Here is a 17473-nt window from a genome sequence, read left to right on the forward strand (position 1 = left end):
TGTGTGACCTGTGTGAAGTCGCACTGGGGGTCGATATGATCCAATATATATTGATGGACAGCAGCTAGGTGGGCTGGGAGTGACTCAATATGGTCCTGGTAGGTTGTCACAGGTATTTGGAGCCATGCTGACTGCAGTCCATCCCAGGGCTGCTGGAGGAGGCATGGGTGAAGATCCATAGAGCGAACACAATGATCCCACAGATGCTCAGTTGGGTTCTAGAGAATTAGGGGGACAGGGTAGTACCAGGGGACGTTTTGCTTATGAAATGTCAAATCGCACACCTTATATACCCACCATGCCAGCTCACAAAACGTGACTTCCTTCATGAGCTACGGGCTGCCGCGGTCAAAAGTAGGAAGTGGTCATAATAATGTAACACAACAGTCTATATATCTCAATATTTTGTGGTTACAGCCCTGAGACTTTAACCAATATCAGAAAAGATCTTTCTTTATTATGGATTTATTGAGGCAAGAACAGCTAATGAGCGTGTGTTTGGAAACAACACCTTTTGCCATCCTTTCTGAATAGGTGAAAATAATATCAACACGTGTCACAGGGGTCCAGGATAATATTTTTGAACACACTGGGGTCCGAGAGAGTAAAAGATTGAGAAACGCTGTCATGTGTAGATTTCACCACTAGATGTCAGTAGTTGTAACCCTGACACATTAACACTGTGCCCCCCAGTGTTCAGTTTCTTGCTGACTCTTCAGAAATCGCTTCTCTTTTTCAGAGCTGTGTTGTTGAGTCTGTTTTTTATTACTCAGTTCTCTGTATGAGACCCGTTCAGGGATGATCTGTGCTGGAGCCAGTGCTCTGCCTGGCTGTGGTTCAGATGGTTCATGTGGTGGACGTGCAAGATGGTGCAGGAACACAGCACCACTGTACCGGTTCATTCCAGAGCTGTTGAGTGGGGCTGAGGTCAGGAATCGAGCTTTTCTTCATGTCTTTATAGAGCTCGCTTTGTGCACAGGAAAGGACCTTCCCTAAACTGTTGCTGCAAAGTCATAAGCATGTGATTTCTTTTATGTTATTGATTTATTACACCTGATAGCAACTGTTGTGGCTGAAACACATACCTTCATTACAAATTAGAAGGGGTGTCCTAGTACTTTTGACCATATAATGTACCTAAAATGTGCACTTACTTATACTGTATTTTGTGGACAAAGCAGTGTGTTTTAATCATTAAGTCACAGAAAAAGAAGAGTTGCAGAATTTATTTAATCTCCAGTACTGTCGAGTATATGAAAGTCTGACTGAGAGCCGCTGCACGCTGGCCTACTTTTTATTATCTGTTATCGTGCGTGTGGTTGCAGTTTTGCTGATCTTCGCTGCTGAACTTTTTTTGTGTAAACACACACGTTCTCAAAGGTGCACGCAGTTCCAGCACTGTTCACCTCCACCAGACCCCTTCTGCCCCCTTCCTCTCCCCTGTACACACACATAAACAGGACGCTGAGGTTTCCTATATCACCCTAGAGGATGAGGAGGAGGAGTAGGGATACCCTCACACTGACATAATACTCTGCAAAAAGTTCTGCTGCCATTTGGGGCGACTTAAAGCAACAGCAAAGCAAATGCAGGTCAAAAGCAAATGTGGTCAAAAGTATGTGGACACCCCAACTGAATTGCAGCTCTTTAAGTCTGTACCTGATTTTCCAGGATTTTGGATCGTGTCTGTACTGCCCATGTATTCATCAAAAGCATTTGTAAGCTCCAGTTATGCCAAAAGTGTTTGGTGGGGTTGAGACGAGAGCTCTGTGCAGGCCACTGGAGTTCCTCTACACCGAAATTGACTAACCATTGCCTTTACTGTCCTTGCTTTTCTCACAGGAGCACAGTTGTGATGAAACAGGAATGAAACATGCCCAGACTGTCGGCACACAGCTGAAAGTATAAACTGTATATTAAATAATTCTCTGTAAATAATAATTATACACCTGTTAGTAATTTAGGCTTAAACACCTAAAATAAACAACTAGAAGGGGTGTCCACATTCTTTTTGGTAACATAGTGTAGCAGTAAAGAGATTAAAATCAAGACCCTGGATTGTAAATATTAACTTTGGCAATTAAACTGAGACTATTATTTAGAAAAACAGTACAGTCCAACTGATGTTGACCAGAATGTGTTGTGTTTTGAACATTTCCTGTCTCCAATAGGTTTACTCTGGTATAGCTGGTCTCGAAACCATTACTTTTCGGCTGTTCCAGCATATAACCAGCACTGACCACTGACTGAGTCTGCATGTGTATGTTGGGAATGCACTGGATATCACATTGATGTTTGACTCCACAACGCTGCTGATTCAGCACCAAAAAATCACAATGTTAGCATTTTAGAAATGCAGGTACCTTAGGGGTGTGTATACCATGACTGACAGGTGGAATGTAAACAGAACCAGAAGTCCAGCTTTTTAGGTGCTTTATTCCTCAGACCTGCTGCTTTCATTTACATGTTTTAACAATCCTGTTTTATGACGTGTGTGTGTCACGACAATCTTGGAAGTTTTTTTTCTTGAATTGTGATGATTCCCCGACTGCTGCTGTGTGAGTTCCTGCTCCAACAGAAGTTTGTTTTGATAAGCTAGCTAGCAAATCCTTTGGTTACCAAACAAAATAATTGGTGTTTTTGTAACTTTGGGTACAAAAATATAATTATCTTAATATTTGACAACAGGAATGAATGTGTGACTATGATGTGCAATATGCCAACATTAACCTAATAAATTCATTCCTGGGTGCTGATGTTGGGTTGTGGTTGGGCCACCACTGGGCCAATCATTTAATTCCAACAGAAATACAACCACCTTTGAACCATTTTGCCAACAGTGAACCAATGTTGTACCAAATTTAGTAATTCTATTGGACAAATGTTGACAGGGTGTAATGAGACGTGTTTGTTCTCATATTGGCAAGACTATATATATAAAAAACCAACAATCCCACCCATAAAACAGGTCTAAGATGGTTGCTGAAGCCAAATGTTGATTTATTGCTTGTTAAACTTGTTTGTTGCTGGTTTATGTTCAAAACAGCATATTTTGGTCAGGAAATGGCAAAACCCAGCAAAAACATGTCCAAAATAGCGAAACCTGGTCAGTGACCATCAGTGTAAAACAGTATAAACGAAGAATCTTTATTTATTCACCAAGTCCCAAGTGTACGAGGAATTTCTCTTGGTGCAGATGTCAACATTTAGATGTAGTATATTACATGAACATGTAATATACGGCGGCACGGTGGTTCAGTGGGTAGCACTGTTGCCTCACAGCAAGAAGGTCCTAAGTTCGATCCCCAGGTGTGGACCTTTCTGTGTGGAGTTTGCATTTTGTCCACGTGGGTTTCCTCCGGGTGCTCCGGTTTCCTCCCACAGTCCAAAGACATGCAAGTGAGGTGAATTGGAGACGATAGATTGTCCATGACTGTGTTCGATATAACCTTGTGAACTGATGAACCTTGTGTAATGAGTAACTATAACATAAATACTGTATACTAACAAACTTTAAGTAATAAAAAACATGTCTGTATGTAAACTGAAGATTCGGACTCTGGATCCCAGCAGTAATGAGCTAGCTTAATTTATTGTAGCATTACTCGAGCGCCCTTAAAGCATTTAATAATTAGGCATTTGCATGAGGGAGTGTAGGGATGTTGTTTATTATTATTCCTACTTATTATTCTTCATATGCTGCGATTGAAAACTACCTGAACGCTGTTTTGTTTACAATGAGACATTAAAAATGCTTCATTCATAGAGTTTAGTTTCTTCGTAGACTTTCCTCCATAGTTTTCCCCCTTTGTTTGCACCCCACTCCTTTTTTCCTTCATTCAGCACTTCTCTGCCACCCTCATGCCCCGTTCGAGTTTAGCTTTAGGACCCGCCGGATTTGTTATTCAGCACAGAGGGATTCAGCAGCACTTCATAAATTCCTTTCCAAGCCAAAATACACACTGAAGGGCGAAGCTGAAGGAGAGCGAGGGAGCTGTGTGACTCGAAAGGAAGGCCTGAATCTACCAGAATAACAGCCCCATCCCCCTACTGACACACACACACACACACACACACACACACACACACACACACACACACACACACACACACACACACACACGGCTGAGGCAAACAGTGTCTTAAAGCTGCAGTACACCAACAAACTAAATCAGTATAATCCAGTCTAAACTGGCATGGTGGTGTGGTGGCACAGCAACACACGTCCCAAGAAACCTGGTTTGATCTCGTAATAAGTTCCTCATGTTTTTAACAAGGATTTCCCAAAGTTACTCTGTTTTCTCCCACTTTTAGGAAGTATTGTGTAAAGTGAGATGTCTGTGGTGGAGTTAGCTCAGCTGCAAGTTACTCGACTGTTCATCTACTTATAGATTAAAAAATTTAAACAATCAATGCTTAATCCGCTTATAGTTAATTGTGTCCAAATATTCCTAACAGGATTGACGTCGGGACTTCAGAAAACCATTCCGAAAGCTTTACGTTACACAGAATTTGCCATTCTGAGTCCAGTGTTGATGTGGCTTTGGGGTTATTGTCTTGTTGGAACACCAGATAGTGAAGCTGAAGAAATTTACACTAATCCTTCTTACTAACACCAGTGACCAGCGGTAGCCTAGTGGGTAGAGCTTTGGGCTATCAATTGAAAGTTGTGTCAAAGTTGTGTCAGTCTAATGGGTGCAGTCAAACTAAACCTGTTTTATGGGCACAGAGAGGTCTTCAACTTTAACGATAATCAATCAATTGCTATAAAAATCAATCAAGGAACTAAGAGGCTATGCACAAAGTTTATGACATGGTAGAACTTTCTGCACCAATACGTGATTATCTTAGTTTTTAAGTGCAGAATTACGACCCTGCAGATTTTGTCATGATTTTCACAAACCTGGAATAAATTTTTAAGCGTTTTTTGGACAAAGAGATCTTTAAATCCCAAGACTACCATGACACGTTCATTTCCCTCACAGGTGTGTGTAAACTCTTGACTTCACCTATATATTAAATAACTGAATACTGAAGGATGGAACTAATTTTAATGCACTTTTATGAACGCAACATGAATGTATGTCATTTCTAACACGGGCGACGGTTCATTTGTGAGCAGTCAGTCCGTGACACTAGAGCAACTGCGCTGACATCTGCTTCTATAGTCGTCGAATGACGAACCGTCTTGCGCAACAACCCTACAGCCCACAACGGCCCGCTTGTGTTAGCCCTATAACAACAGCCCGCTTCACATGCTTGTACTTTTCCACAGTGGAGAGGCTCCCCGTTTCCCCACCCCGTTTCTCCACCCCATTTCCTCAATCTCTCCCTATTCCAAATCGAATTCGGCTGTAACTGTGACCCACGTGCCTGTTTATATTCAATCTGCAGGTTCGGATAACACGGGTGTCAGATTGATAGGGCAGTGCTAATATGAGCCAGGTCATCAGCATGCCTTTAGAAGGAGCTCTCCTTCCTGATTGGTTGAAAGCTCTGTGGGCTTTTCTATATTCTCCGTGAGTGTCTTTTTGTATCCAAATGGCATACTAGCACACTAAAGCTATATTTGCATACTATCTAGATCAGTAGTGCCTGATTTGAAGGAATCCTCTGTGTCTTCTATAAACCTTGTGCTTTTTATTCAGACACTGGATCTAGACCGGCTTTCAGACTTGGGTTAGGTGTAGCCCTGCTTCTACCAGAAACCAGAAAGATTTAGGAGTGATTGAAGGGGTGCGCTGGGCTGTATGGGTGGATCCTGTTCTGCTGAACATGTTAACACAGCAGATAAAGTAGATCTGTATGCAGAAGGCAAATTTGAAGGCCAAAGTGCAGTATTTTTAGTCAAATTATGAACATCTATAATGAGTTACAGGTTTAACTTCTTGGTGCACCATCGTATCCATATTTAAGTACCGTGATATGCAGATTTACACATTAGAAATATGTAATTTGTTCTATTGTTATTGATTCTGAGCTGTAAACATGAGAAAGAATTCATCAGTAAATTCATACTATTTTGGTTTATAGTTGGGCAAATGTATAAATGCATTAAGGGTGTTGCACCGGTTTCTCCTGGGTAACATATCCAACTGTAGCAAAACCTTCACGAATATTAACAATAGCAATATCCCAATATAACGTGCAATGTTTTTTGGACATTTCTATAAAAGTTAGACCCATATGCATCCACCTGAGACCGAATAGTTTGAAGGCCTCAGAGAAGAAACTTGTGGAGGGTGGATATGGGGTCAAGACACTCCTTTACATAACTTTAGTCCAATTACGGCAAGTTATGTAACATTTAAACATCTCAAAAGAGTGGCTGATCAGATTAGTACCTTTTTCTATAGATGATTGAAGGATAAAGGTGCAGTGAATAGAACACAATAAAAATAAGATATTCTAAATAAGATAATAATGTTGAAGAGTGAAGGCATGTTCGAACTAGCGCATCAAACTTACGGTTGAAATAAAACAAACGTACGAGGTTTAACGGGCTTATTTTAAACAGGAACTTCTTGTTTTATGTGAATGACATCAACATGTGCCAAAAATCCTACCAGCTCAATCAAATCAGTTTTTTATTTCATTTATTTCATAAAGCTTGAAGTCTCAGTCACACTTGAAACAAACTTGTGTGATTTTTGCAAACTGGATGTGGTCAGACTTGGTGGTCATTCTGGCTTTGGATGCGCTTGGCCCACTATCGCTGAGATCCAGGGATCCAGGGTTTGAATTTCAGCTGTGCTATCGGCCAGTTGGGTATCCGCACAGACATGATCGGTTAAAGTCAGAAGAGAACAGAGGCTGAAACAGAATACATTTTAGCTTTGCAGGCTCTATGAAAATAATTTAAGATCCCAAATGTAATCTGGGGAACCCAATTAAATCCAACCTATGCAGAAGGGTTTGGGTTATTGGTGTTAGCAAGGTGAACTGCTTAGACTCATTAGGTCCTGCAAGGCAACCACATGACAGAATTGAATGCTTGTGGAAGGACGAAGAAGACCAAGAAGACCAAGAACTAACTGGATTAACATCATCACGGCGTGGATTGTGTTATCAGGAGCTAGTCTGCTACAAGCGACATGAGACCAAGTATATTTGAGAAAGCTGACCCATCTGTACAGCCAACCATCACAAAGTAACCTGAATTGAAGTCAAATTGGAAAAATAATTGAACTTTTTAATGTGAATTTAGCTTTGCAGGCTAAGTTCAGGAGATCACACAGACTTGTGTGTATACAGGTTTGAATCCAGCACGTTACACGACCTACAAATGTTAATGTGGAAGGTAATATTTAAGCCAAGGTCTCAGATAACACGAGCGTGAAGGTGATAGGGCGGGGCGGGGCTTGCAAAGATCTGTCCTTTCCATTGGTTGACTTAACCCTGGTAGGTGCTGCCTGCAAATCTTCATGTTTGTGTATGTGCTTGTACAAGGCAAATATTTCTCATCCAGAGCTGCGTACTAGCATATAAAACAGTGCTGGGGTTTACATGTAATACAGTAAACCCCAGTAATAATACTGGTTATTTTATTAGCACGCTAGCTAGCACTGTGTCAGAACAGAGGCAGATAAATGAGGGGGAGGTTAAGAAGAACCGACAGTGTCCTACTGATTAGGGAGGCTACAGAGAGCAGAAAAGAGCGGGCGAGGGCGGGAAAGTCAGTTGGGATTGAGCGTTCCCTTTACATCATGATCACACTGAATAATCCTTTGCAGGGAGGTGAGGGGGGGGGGGGGGGGGGGGGGGGGCGCCTGCATTCACCTTCTCTAAAACCATCAGGTCCTGCTAGATTCATAAACCTTGTCTACTGTGATGTGTCCTCCAGCTGGATTTGCTCACAAATCATCTAATGTATGAGAAAATAACTATTCAACCTTTGCAGACCGAAAATAAATAGTTTTATGCCTTTCCCACAATTTTCCTTCCAATTTAGTCATATCTAACTCCGACTTGTGCAGTAGCTGACCCTTTCCTTTCACTTGCAAAGACGGGTTCATATGGAGATCCGAATTGTGCATACAGAGTCTCGCACTGATCCCCATTATCCCCCGTCTCTGTGCAGCACCATCGATCAGCCAGCAGAGGTCGTAATTGCAGCAGTCATGAATAATCCCTACAGCCTTCCTTCCCAGGAATAGCCAATCGTATTCCGTATAGGCACCCATTTACATTTACATATTCAGCATTTAGCGGACGCTTTTATCCAAAGCAACTTACAGTACTGTGACAGAATACAGTCTAAGCAATTGAGGGTTAAGAGCCTTGCTCAAGGGCCCAGCAACCTTCTGATTACTGGACCAGTACCTTAACCACTAGGCTACAGCTGCCTGATTATCTGTTAGCAGAACTGAGATTCAAACTCATGAGCTCGAGATGTCAGTACTGGTGTGGCTACAAGCGGTCGGCTACTACACACTTGTCATCGGTCAGAGCAAAGGTCAGCAGCAGTACAGGAAGCGAAATTCTATCGGGTATCTGGATATGACCATATTGGGAGGAAAATTGGGCATAAACAGTAAAAAATAATAAATAAAAGAAATTTAAAAGCCAATATTTACAGGATTTTGAGAATGTGGTTCCATCGGGGGAACCCTGTTACCTTTTGCCAAGAGAAATACATCAAACCATGATGCTGCATAAAAGCAAGTTCTACTAATTCTACAGCTCACAAAAACACATAATGATCCGCTTAAATAATAAAAGGAAGAAAGCTTGGAAGGAACCCGACTCAAAATGGACCTGCTTGATGTTTTGGAACAGTGGGGTAACATGACGCTGACTCTGTGTAACATGTCAGTTCATGTTCATCGGGGCAGGACTTCTTGCCTTCTGACAAACAGCTACGTGTGTTACGAGGAAGTGGTGCATGTACCAAACCCCATCCCCCATTCAAACTCGGCCTCGATCCGTCTCTCTTCGGTCCTGAGAGACGTGCACAGAGGTGACGTTCATACCCCGAAAGTACAAACACAGCACGGCAGGGTGTAAACGTTTTGTTTTCATTTGTACAGTCACATGTATCAGCAAAAACACGCTGTTCACTTGTTTATCTTAGTAAATCATGACACACTGAATATGAGGATCATGTGTTGAAGCCGGACCCACCACAACCCTAACCAGGATAAAGTGGTGGTAACAGAAAATGGTGGTGGTATTATTTTAGAATGTTTTCTTTCTTAACATTAGACAAGCAAATCCGAACTTGTGTCTTATTGTTTTTTTATGGACACATTCTAAGCCAATAAGACTTTATAACCAGTATTTACTTGTTTGCATGAATTATTATTGTGCATGTTATACAGTACAATTAATAACCTAACCTCTCACTCAAACCAACATTTTAAATAATCAGTATTGAAAATATTGAAATATAACAATCAATATGTGCTAATGTTTAGCTACCGAGCAGTGCACACATCAGGGTTTCTTGGCTGGCTCCTATTTGATTTGGTACAGTAATATGTTGTATTAATAAAACATAACATTATATTATTTATTGAGTATATTATTGCAGCTTTTTGTCATTTCAATATTCCAGTAAACATTTACATTCTAAACTGATGAAATACTTTTATTTTAGCCTTATATTATATATAATACTGACCCTTTAATGGATGAAATGAGATATTTATGTTTTATGGTTACGATTTATTGACAATTGTTTGATGTTTTATTATCATATTATTACAGCTTTTTATAATGCTGGTGTTCTTTATTGTAAGTAATTGTTCATCGTTTACATTTTATGCTAAAATACTTGAACCAATCATAAAGCTAACATAAAGGTCTGTAAATACATTCACTGTCAAGTTAATTAGTGTTTATTTAAAGATAACAGTTACACAACTTTTTGGATCATATGATGAAATGAGATGAAACTTTGTCCACAAACACAAAACCACACAAACAGCACTGTTCGTTTATTACTGCCATAGCGTCACTTGCTAAAACAATTATCTCTAATAGTTTTTTTAGTTGTTGTTGTTCAGGGGTTTCACTAGGGTTCCTGCTGTGGTGCGCTGTATGGAGCTGTTTTGGGATTCGGCTCCCCACAAGCAACCGAGCCGTTCTGAAATACCACTGGCTGCTTAGTTCCACTCCTTCGACACAAACACAATACTGCTCATTAAAACAAGCAGCTTATTTTAATACTGAAGCTTCTAGATGACACAGTTTGAAAGGGTAGTGCTCATTATCGCTTATGAGCCAGAAAAATGCTTAAAATACTCATAGGCAAGTCATATTTCTGCACTGTTAAAAAAATATAATGCTTGTGTTTGGTGATTAATGACCTGCCAGTTATGTTTTAGGACCCGAAAGGGAAATAAAGGGACACATACTTTAAATTCTGTACATTCTAATATTATTTAACACTGTAATATTCAATATAATGGTTGAATATTAATCTTAAGGGTTTATGATTGCTGATTTGTCAGTCAGAAAAGGACACTTGGTTTGCACAAACACAAAGACATGCAGCAGTTGAAAAAAAGTTATTTTATTTTCATTATTATCACTCGAATGTAAACATGTTTGAACGCCACATGGCTCATTACCCCCTATAACACTGCACTTTATATCACGTAGGGCTTCGACGTCCCGTTGCAGTGCTCTATATGGAGCCGTTTTTGGGTTTGGCCCCATGGTGACTCTTATTGGCTGTTTGGGTTCACTCCTTCTTCTGCTTCTCCTTTCCTCCCATAACAAAACAATACATGCCAGTACACACGATGAAAGGCGTCAGAAACATTGTTTGAAACATAAAATGAATGATACAGTCCGTCTGGTCTTTAACAGGCACGGATATTTGTAACGGTGGCTGATATGACACACAAACACATACGGAAAAAAAACTCATATTGAGATATTTAAAGACATTTATGGTGCAGCTCAGCAGTGGAAATATAAAAGTACTGACACCTGAATGGACTGTGATATCGGGTTAAAGCTGCAGGACGTAACTTCTGGTGATTTTAAGACCCCGCTTGTAGAAATACAGTATATTACTGCTTACTGCATGCAAATCGTTCTTCACCAGTTGTGTTTTGCTCCTCACTCAGTGGGTGCAAATGGCATGTCAGTACTTGGTTAAAAACAATAAAACAAGTTGCATACTGCAGCTTTAATGTAAGGCGATATCAACGTATTACAACCTCGTCCACCCTCGTACAGGCCTGGCAGAGGAGTACAATACGGTTTACCTGTGGCACACTGATTTATATGCAAGCCACATCGTCACAGAACTGTTTAAAGTCCCTTTGCATGAAATCTTCACTTTCCATGACGTCGGTCTCGGATGGAAAATACTGCATGCTGTCCTCATGGTCCAGGTTAGAAAACCCAGGTGGACCGAAGCACATAGATGGGAGCTCTGGATCTGGACTGTCGAGCAGTGCGCCCCAGGCGTTTTCCAAAACCCCCAGGTACGAGTCCATATCCTCTGGGTCGAGGTCGTAGTCTGAGCCGCTGTCTGTGCCCACAGAGTCTGAGTGTATGTGCATGAGCTGGTACTTCTCATGCATGAGGAACTGGTTGGTGTTGCGAGGGGCCCTCATGCCCGGTGCCCTCTTGCCACGGACGTTCGCCGGCCGCAGGGACGTGGTGACCGGAAGGTGCCTCGGTCTTCGCCCGTCGAAGCGGCGGTCCCGTCGTTTTCGGTGCCATCGCCTTTGTTCGCACTTGTGCCATCTTTTCTTCGACTCCTCTTCTTTCGGAGTGTGTTTCACCGGGAGTCTCGTCCTGCTTTGGCACATCAAGCCCTTCCCACACATTCTCTCGACGTTTAGCATTAGCTCGCTTCTTGCTGACCGCCCCTTTAACCTTCTCCTTCACATCGTCTCCTCTGGGAGGAAACAAAGGATCGACTCCACCGCTTCGGAGGAGGTTTCTTGCGCTCTTTCGCCTCAAGCAGGCCACAAATGGCCTACCTTTTCACAATCTTTTTTGGTTTTTTCTTTGTCACTGGCTTCCTATGGTACATAGCCCGACCAGGTGCCTCTTGTACAGGCAGCTTGGCACAGTCACACCCCTCTTCAGTTCGTTCGAGTTCTTCGTTCTGTCTTACCCTTAGTCTTAAGTAAGAATAATCAAATCAGAAGCCAAATGCGTGAAAAATTCTAGGCTTGTAGTTTGTTGTGCTTTTAAATCGGACAAACTGCTTCACTAGCCACACAAGCGTCTCAGTAACTCTGCTGTCAACTGAAAACTGCAGTGCACTTTATATTTCCTCGGAACGTCCCAAGCGCTCACGGGATTACAGGGGTGTTTTTTTCAGTATCAATCCGGATTGTATATACATATCTAAAAGCGTAGATTACATTTACAGTCATACGGATTAACACTCCAGTTTATGCTTTCAACACAAACAAATGTGAAGCACATTATCATTTTAGTGTTACATAACGGAATCGAAGTACATTACCGCGCTCCCCTGTGTTCGTTTCAAACAGATGGTTTCGCCCAGGGTGTGCTTCTAAAAACTGGTCTGGGATCAGTTTGTGCTAGCCCACACTGTTTAAACCTATTAGAACAAAGAAAGCCAAACCGACTCCAGACCAGCGTATCAGCATTAATAACAACACAATAGGTTTACGTGCGAAACTACATACTAGCGATCTAAGAAGTATGCTATGAAGGAGCCGACGTATGCTATGTTCACATACTCTTTAGTACGCTAGAATTAGTATGCGGGTGTGACGCAGCCATGACAACAATTAAACGATTTAACACTAGAAGTCCCAGAAATTTCGAGCTCCCCCCTGAAGTCCCGAAAGAGGGTCAAATGACCCTTAGTCCGAACTGACGACTCTGATGGCTCCAATTAGCATCCTTTCATTTGTAAATGTGGCCATTGCCTGAGGAATCTGCAGGGGGGAGTAGAGCTGAATTCACACTAACGTCTGTCTAATACTTGAAAAGGACTAAAAACTCACAAAGATCAGTTTCAGTTCCCTGTTCCTAAATGTTCTGTACAGAGAATTAGCCAGACATTATGTAATGGCTTTTTCCATCCAAAAGTCAGCTTTTTAAGTAGTTATAAGTCAAAAAGTTTTACCATATAAATCAATAAATTTTACCTAAAAAATCAATTTCTAACATACTCTTAACAGTTGTGAAATCAACTGGTTATATTGTACATATAGTTTGCAAAACATACAATCTGTTTCAAGTTTTCAAGTTTTTCTAAAATAATTTATTTATGTTTTTGAGTGTAATATGAGTTTATATTATGAGTGTAAGCAAAAGAATGTAAGCTGCTCCTGAGTGTGTCTGCCCACCCCCCAGCTGCATTGTTGTGCAGGGGATATGCATAAGGTTGCTAACACCTTAGCAAATTTGCATGCAGCCTTTTGTGCTGTGGGGGATAAATAGGTGACTGCTTCACCTATTTTGTTCAAAAGAAACAAAATGCAGAGAACAGGCATTGGAACTGATCCTGAGCAACACCAACCCTTGTGACTCAGATGGAGAAGACATAGTCCTTCAACCGGATTCGGACTCTGAGCTGTCTTCAGGTTAGATTTTTCAAATTACCTATTTTTATTTCCTGACTATCTTTTTTATTTAGAACCAAAACAAAATGTTAATTTGAAATTATTTATCTTGCAGATGAGGAGACTCCTCCTCTACCAAAAAAGAGAGCTGGGTTGGCGAGTGAGCCGACAGAGACCGCAAAAGATGGCACAGTGTGGCGTGAAGTACAAGTGGGGAAACGTCTCCATTTCACCCCAATAGAACCGTACCCTACAGATGGAGAGCCAAGGGCTAAGGCCAGACGAAGTGTCCGGAGTCGCCTTCAGAGCTTCCTCTGTTTTATCACTCTTGACATGCTTCGTAGCATTCAAGAATGGACTACTCAACATGCACGTCACACAGAGCAGGTGGATTGGTTCATGGATCTCCCGGAACTAATGGCATTTATTTCAGTCATTATCTTGCGGGGGGTGACCAAGGTTCCATCACTACGTGACAGCTGGTCAGCAAACCTGGCAAACCCAAGGATCATTGCAACTATGGCCCGAAACCGCTTCCAAGACATCATGCAACACCTACGCTTTGATGACATGTTCACACGCAGTGAGCGAGCGGAGACCGATAAGTTTGCTGCAATCTCCGATGTGTGGAGATCGTTTGTCACCAACTGCATCGCATCCTACAACCCTGGTCGACACATCACTATTGATGAACAGCTTTTCCCGTCAAAGACTCGCTGCTGTTTTCTGCAATACATTGCAACAAAACCAGACAAGTTTGGCATCAAGTTTTGGGTGGCTTGCGACTTGAAATCAAAGTACATCTGTAATGTCCTCCCATATCTTGGCAAGGACCCCAGTCGTCCCAGCAGGGAGAGACTGTCCGAAACTGTAGTGATGAGGCTGATGGAACCATTCATGGACAAGGGCAGAACTGTAACCACGGACAATTTCTTTACATCATTGTCACTTGCACAACGACTGCTTAGCCGGAAAACCACTATCCTCGGCACAGTCAACAAGAGTCGCCGGGAAATTCCTCAATCCACTAGACAGATGGACCGCACTGAATTCACCACTCAGGTGTTTTCAACCACTGGTGCCACACTGACAGTGTATGCACCCAAACGAAAGAAGGCCGTCTACATTCTCAGCAGCATGCACAGCGTGGTTGAGACTGAGGATACCAACAAAAGGAAGCCAAACACGGTCACACAATACAACCACACAAAGTGCGGTGTGGATGTAATGGACCAAATGGTGCGGGAGTACAGCGTGCGTGCAGGAACACGGAGATGGCCAGTCGCCGTGTTCTACAACATGATTGACATGGCAGCACTGAATGCGCATGTTCTTTATCAGGCATGCACTGGGGTGCAGGAGAGACGGGTGGACTTCCTGGTTGAGCTTGCAAAAGAGTTAGGTGACTCTCATGTGAGTGAAAAGAAGGCACGCAAGGAGAAACTCCTTCGGCAACAACCTTCCACACCCAGCCCTGGCAAAAGGGCGAAGTGTCAGGTCAACCATCGATGCACGAACAATTGTGCAACTGAGAGATGTGTTGACTGCTACAAATACACGTGTGGCAAATGTACCAGGGACATACCCAGGCAGTGCCAGGTATGTTCCGACAGTGCAGACAGACTGCTGAGTGAGTGCTGAAATGCTAGTCACACAAGAAGGACATGCCACTCACACACACACACGCAGCCCCCCACTGCAGCCTATTGTAAATATGTGTGGAATTGTTTTATTCCTTGTATTTTTTTTATTATTTTTATAACAAAAATAAAAAGCATGGAAACAAATAACAGTTGTTCTTTTGTATATTTTTCACACTGAAATTTCAGTCCTCTTGACTTAGACACAAATGCTTCTGGTCATTACTCACAGCTGTACCTTGCTCTAAAATTTCTAATTCTCTATTTAAAATATATAAAAAATGATTCATTGTTTCAGTGCTTTTTTGCTCAAATAAAACTAAACTAAATACAATATGTATAGTCTTTATATTATCAAATACAATAAACTGAATAGAACTAACTAGAAACTAAATGGCTAAACTCAATGGAAAACAACAACCTCCTGTGGTGCGACAGTAATGGCCTTATTTGCAGAACAAAAGACGGTGATTATAGGATGTTAGCTAAAATCCTTCAGGTCATTCGACCCGTCTCTGGGTTCCAAAGGTAGAAATGCTAAATGACCCCTCTCTGGGACTTCTAGTGTTAACAGGCAACGACTAAAGCCCAACATAGCAAACAAAAGAAAACAGTGCAGTATATAAATACTTCAAATAGTATTCTGTAGACAGCGCAGTGCTTATATTACAGTCAGTTTCATGCCCCATTGCAATAAAAACCCTAATATGTTTGAATACATTTCTTTAAATGAATAAAATACACTTGGTTTCTTGTTGGAAGCAAGGTTGAGAGGTGCTCAGGTTTTGTTATGGTGGAGTTTGTGGAGGGTAAAGTTGACTGAAGCATCCAACATCAGATTTTCCTGCTTTAATAGACAATAAGAGTAGTTTATATTTGTTGACAGTGACAAAATAAAATCAAAAACTGGTGTTTGGAAATAGTAGTGTAAGATGGTGTGTTTTTTGTTGATTTTTAGGGCTCCTAAGAATGGTATATTTAATTTAAAATTGATTTTAAAGCTCTTCCCAGCAAACACCAAACCTCCATTCAAGTTGTGAATAAGTTGGTGCCAACATTACTTAACATACACTTATTTACATAACAATGTGTATATTAACTTATAAATAAAAGTTGAGTTAGAGTTTGAGTGCTGACAAAACCAACAAACTGCATCCTAAACATTTCAAGAGGTTTAAGTTTTTACTCAGAATAAGAAAAAAATAATCGGTATCTAAGAAATTCAGGTGGGTCAAGAGCTAGCATAGCAATAAAATGTAACAGTATCATTTAAAACTCCTAAGGGTATAAGATAATACAAGGGGTTTATTAAGTTAGACTATACAATCCCCTTCACAATTATTGGCACCCCTGGTAAAGGTAGGTAAAAAAGATAATAAGAAATACACCTTTTGGTATTCAACCTTTAATTGAAGTACATTTTTTCTGAGAAAAAAAACCCTCATCAAGAACATATTATTTAAAACAAATCCACATATGCCACACTTACTGACACTCCTAGAAATGACTAGGAATAAACAAAATGTAACAGAAACATTTACTTTTTTACATTTTATATTTATATTTCTATACTTTATATAGGACCCAAGTTTGGTTGGCATTTCTTGTCACAAACATACAAATTAAACCCCACAGAAAACCTGTAAGCTAAAGAGGAGAATGCACAAGGAAGAACCTGAAACCCTGGGTGACCTGTAAGGATTCTGTAAAGAGAAATGGTCTCAAAATCCACCAGCACACTGACTTTTAAAAATAAATAAATAAATAAATATGCAAATAAATACACTGTAATTATTGTGCAAAATAATAAAACTGTTCTAACAAAATTGCTCTAATGTGGATGAACTTTCAGTTGCTATAAAAAGTGTTAGCCAGTGATAGCTAAGTGGTTAAGGTACTGGACTAGTAAACAGAAGGTTGCCGGTTCAATCCCGGCCACCACCTAGTTGCCACTGTTGGGTCCCTGAGCAAGGCCCTTAACCCTCAATTGCTCATTGTGTAAGTTGCTTTGGATAAAAGCGTCTGCTAAATGCTGAAAATGGAAATGTGTCAAAGAAAAACATAATTATGCATATTTGCCAGATTACTTTGAAACCTTCAATTATAGCATTCATTAAATAAGTGAACGGGGGGTACTTATTTATGTATGTTTGGCAGATAAAGGGTCTTTGGTTGCAAAAACACTGAAGCACTGGTGTAGTGGATGCATGCATGCAGACTTTGGTATGAAAGACTCCTGTGCAGAAGGAGGCACTATTTCACCTCATTATCTGGACTCTGAACTACAAGGAGAGAAATAAACTGATCTGCTGAATGCACAAC

The 17473-nt window shown here is 41.1% G+C and overlaps 1 protein-coding gene across 1 annotated transcript; it reads right to left on the reverse strand.

The window, feature by feature from the left end:
- Positions 1-10500: 10500 nt before the first annotated feature.
- On the reverse strand, positions 10501-12199 carry wu:fb55g09 (uncharacterized). Its single transcript, XM_062986562.1, has one exon. The coding sequence runs from the start codon at positions 11805-11807 to the stop codon at positions 11235-11237; it is 573 nt and encodes a 190-aa protein (XP_062842632.1). The 5' UTR covers positions 11808-12199; the 3' UTR covers positions 10501-11234.
- Between the last annotated feature and the right edge of the window lie 5274 nt (positions 12200-17473).

Source organism: Trichomycterus rosablanca, chromosome 24 (genome assembly GCF_030014385.1).
Source record: "Trichomycterus rosablanca isolate fTriRos1 chromosome 24, fTriRos1.hap1, whole genome shotgun sequence".
Classification (NCBI taxonomy): Eukaryota; Metazoa; Chordata; class Actinopteri; order Siluriformes; family Trichomycteridae; genus Trichomycterus; species Trichomycterus rosablanca.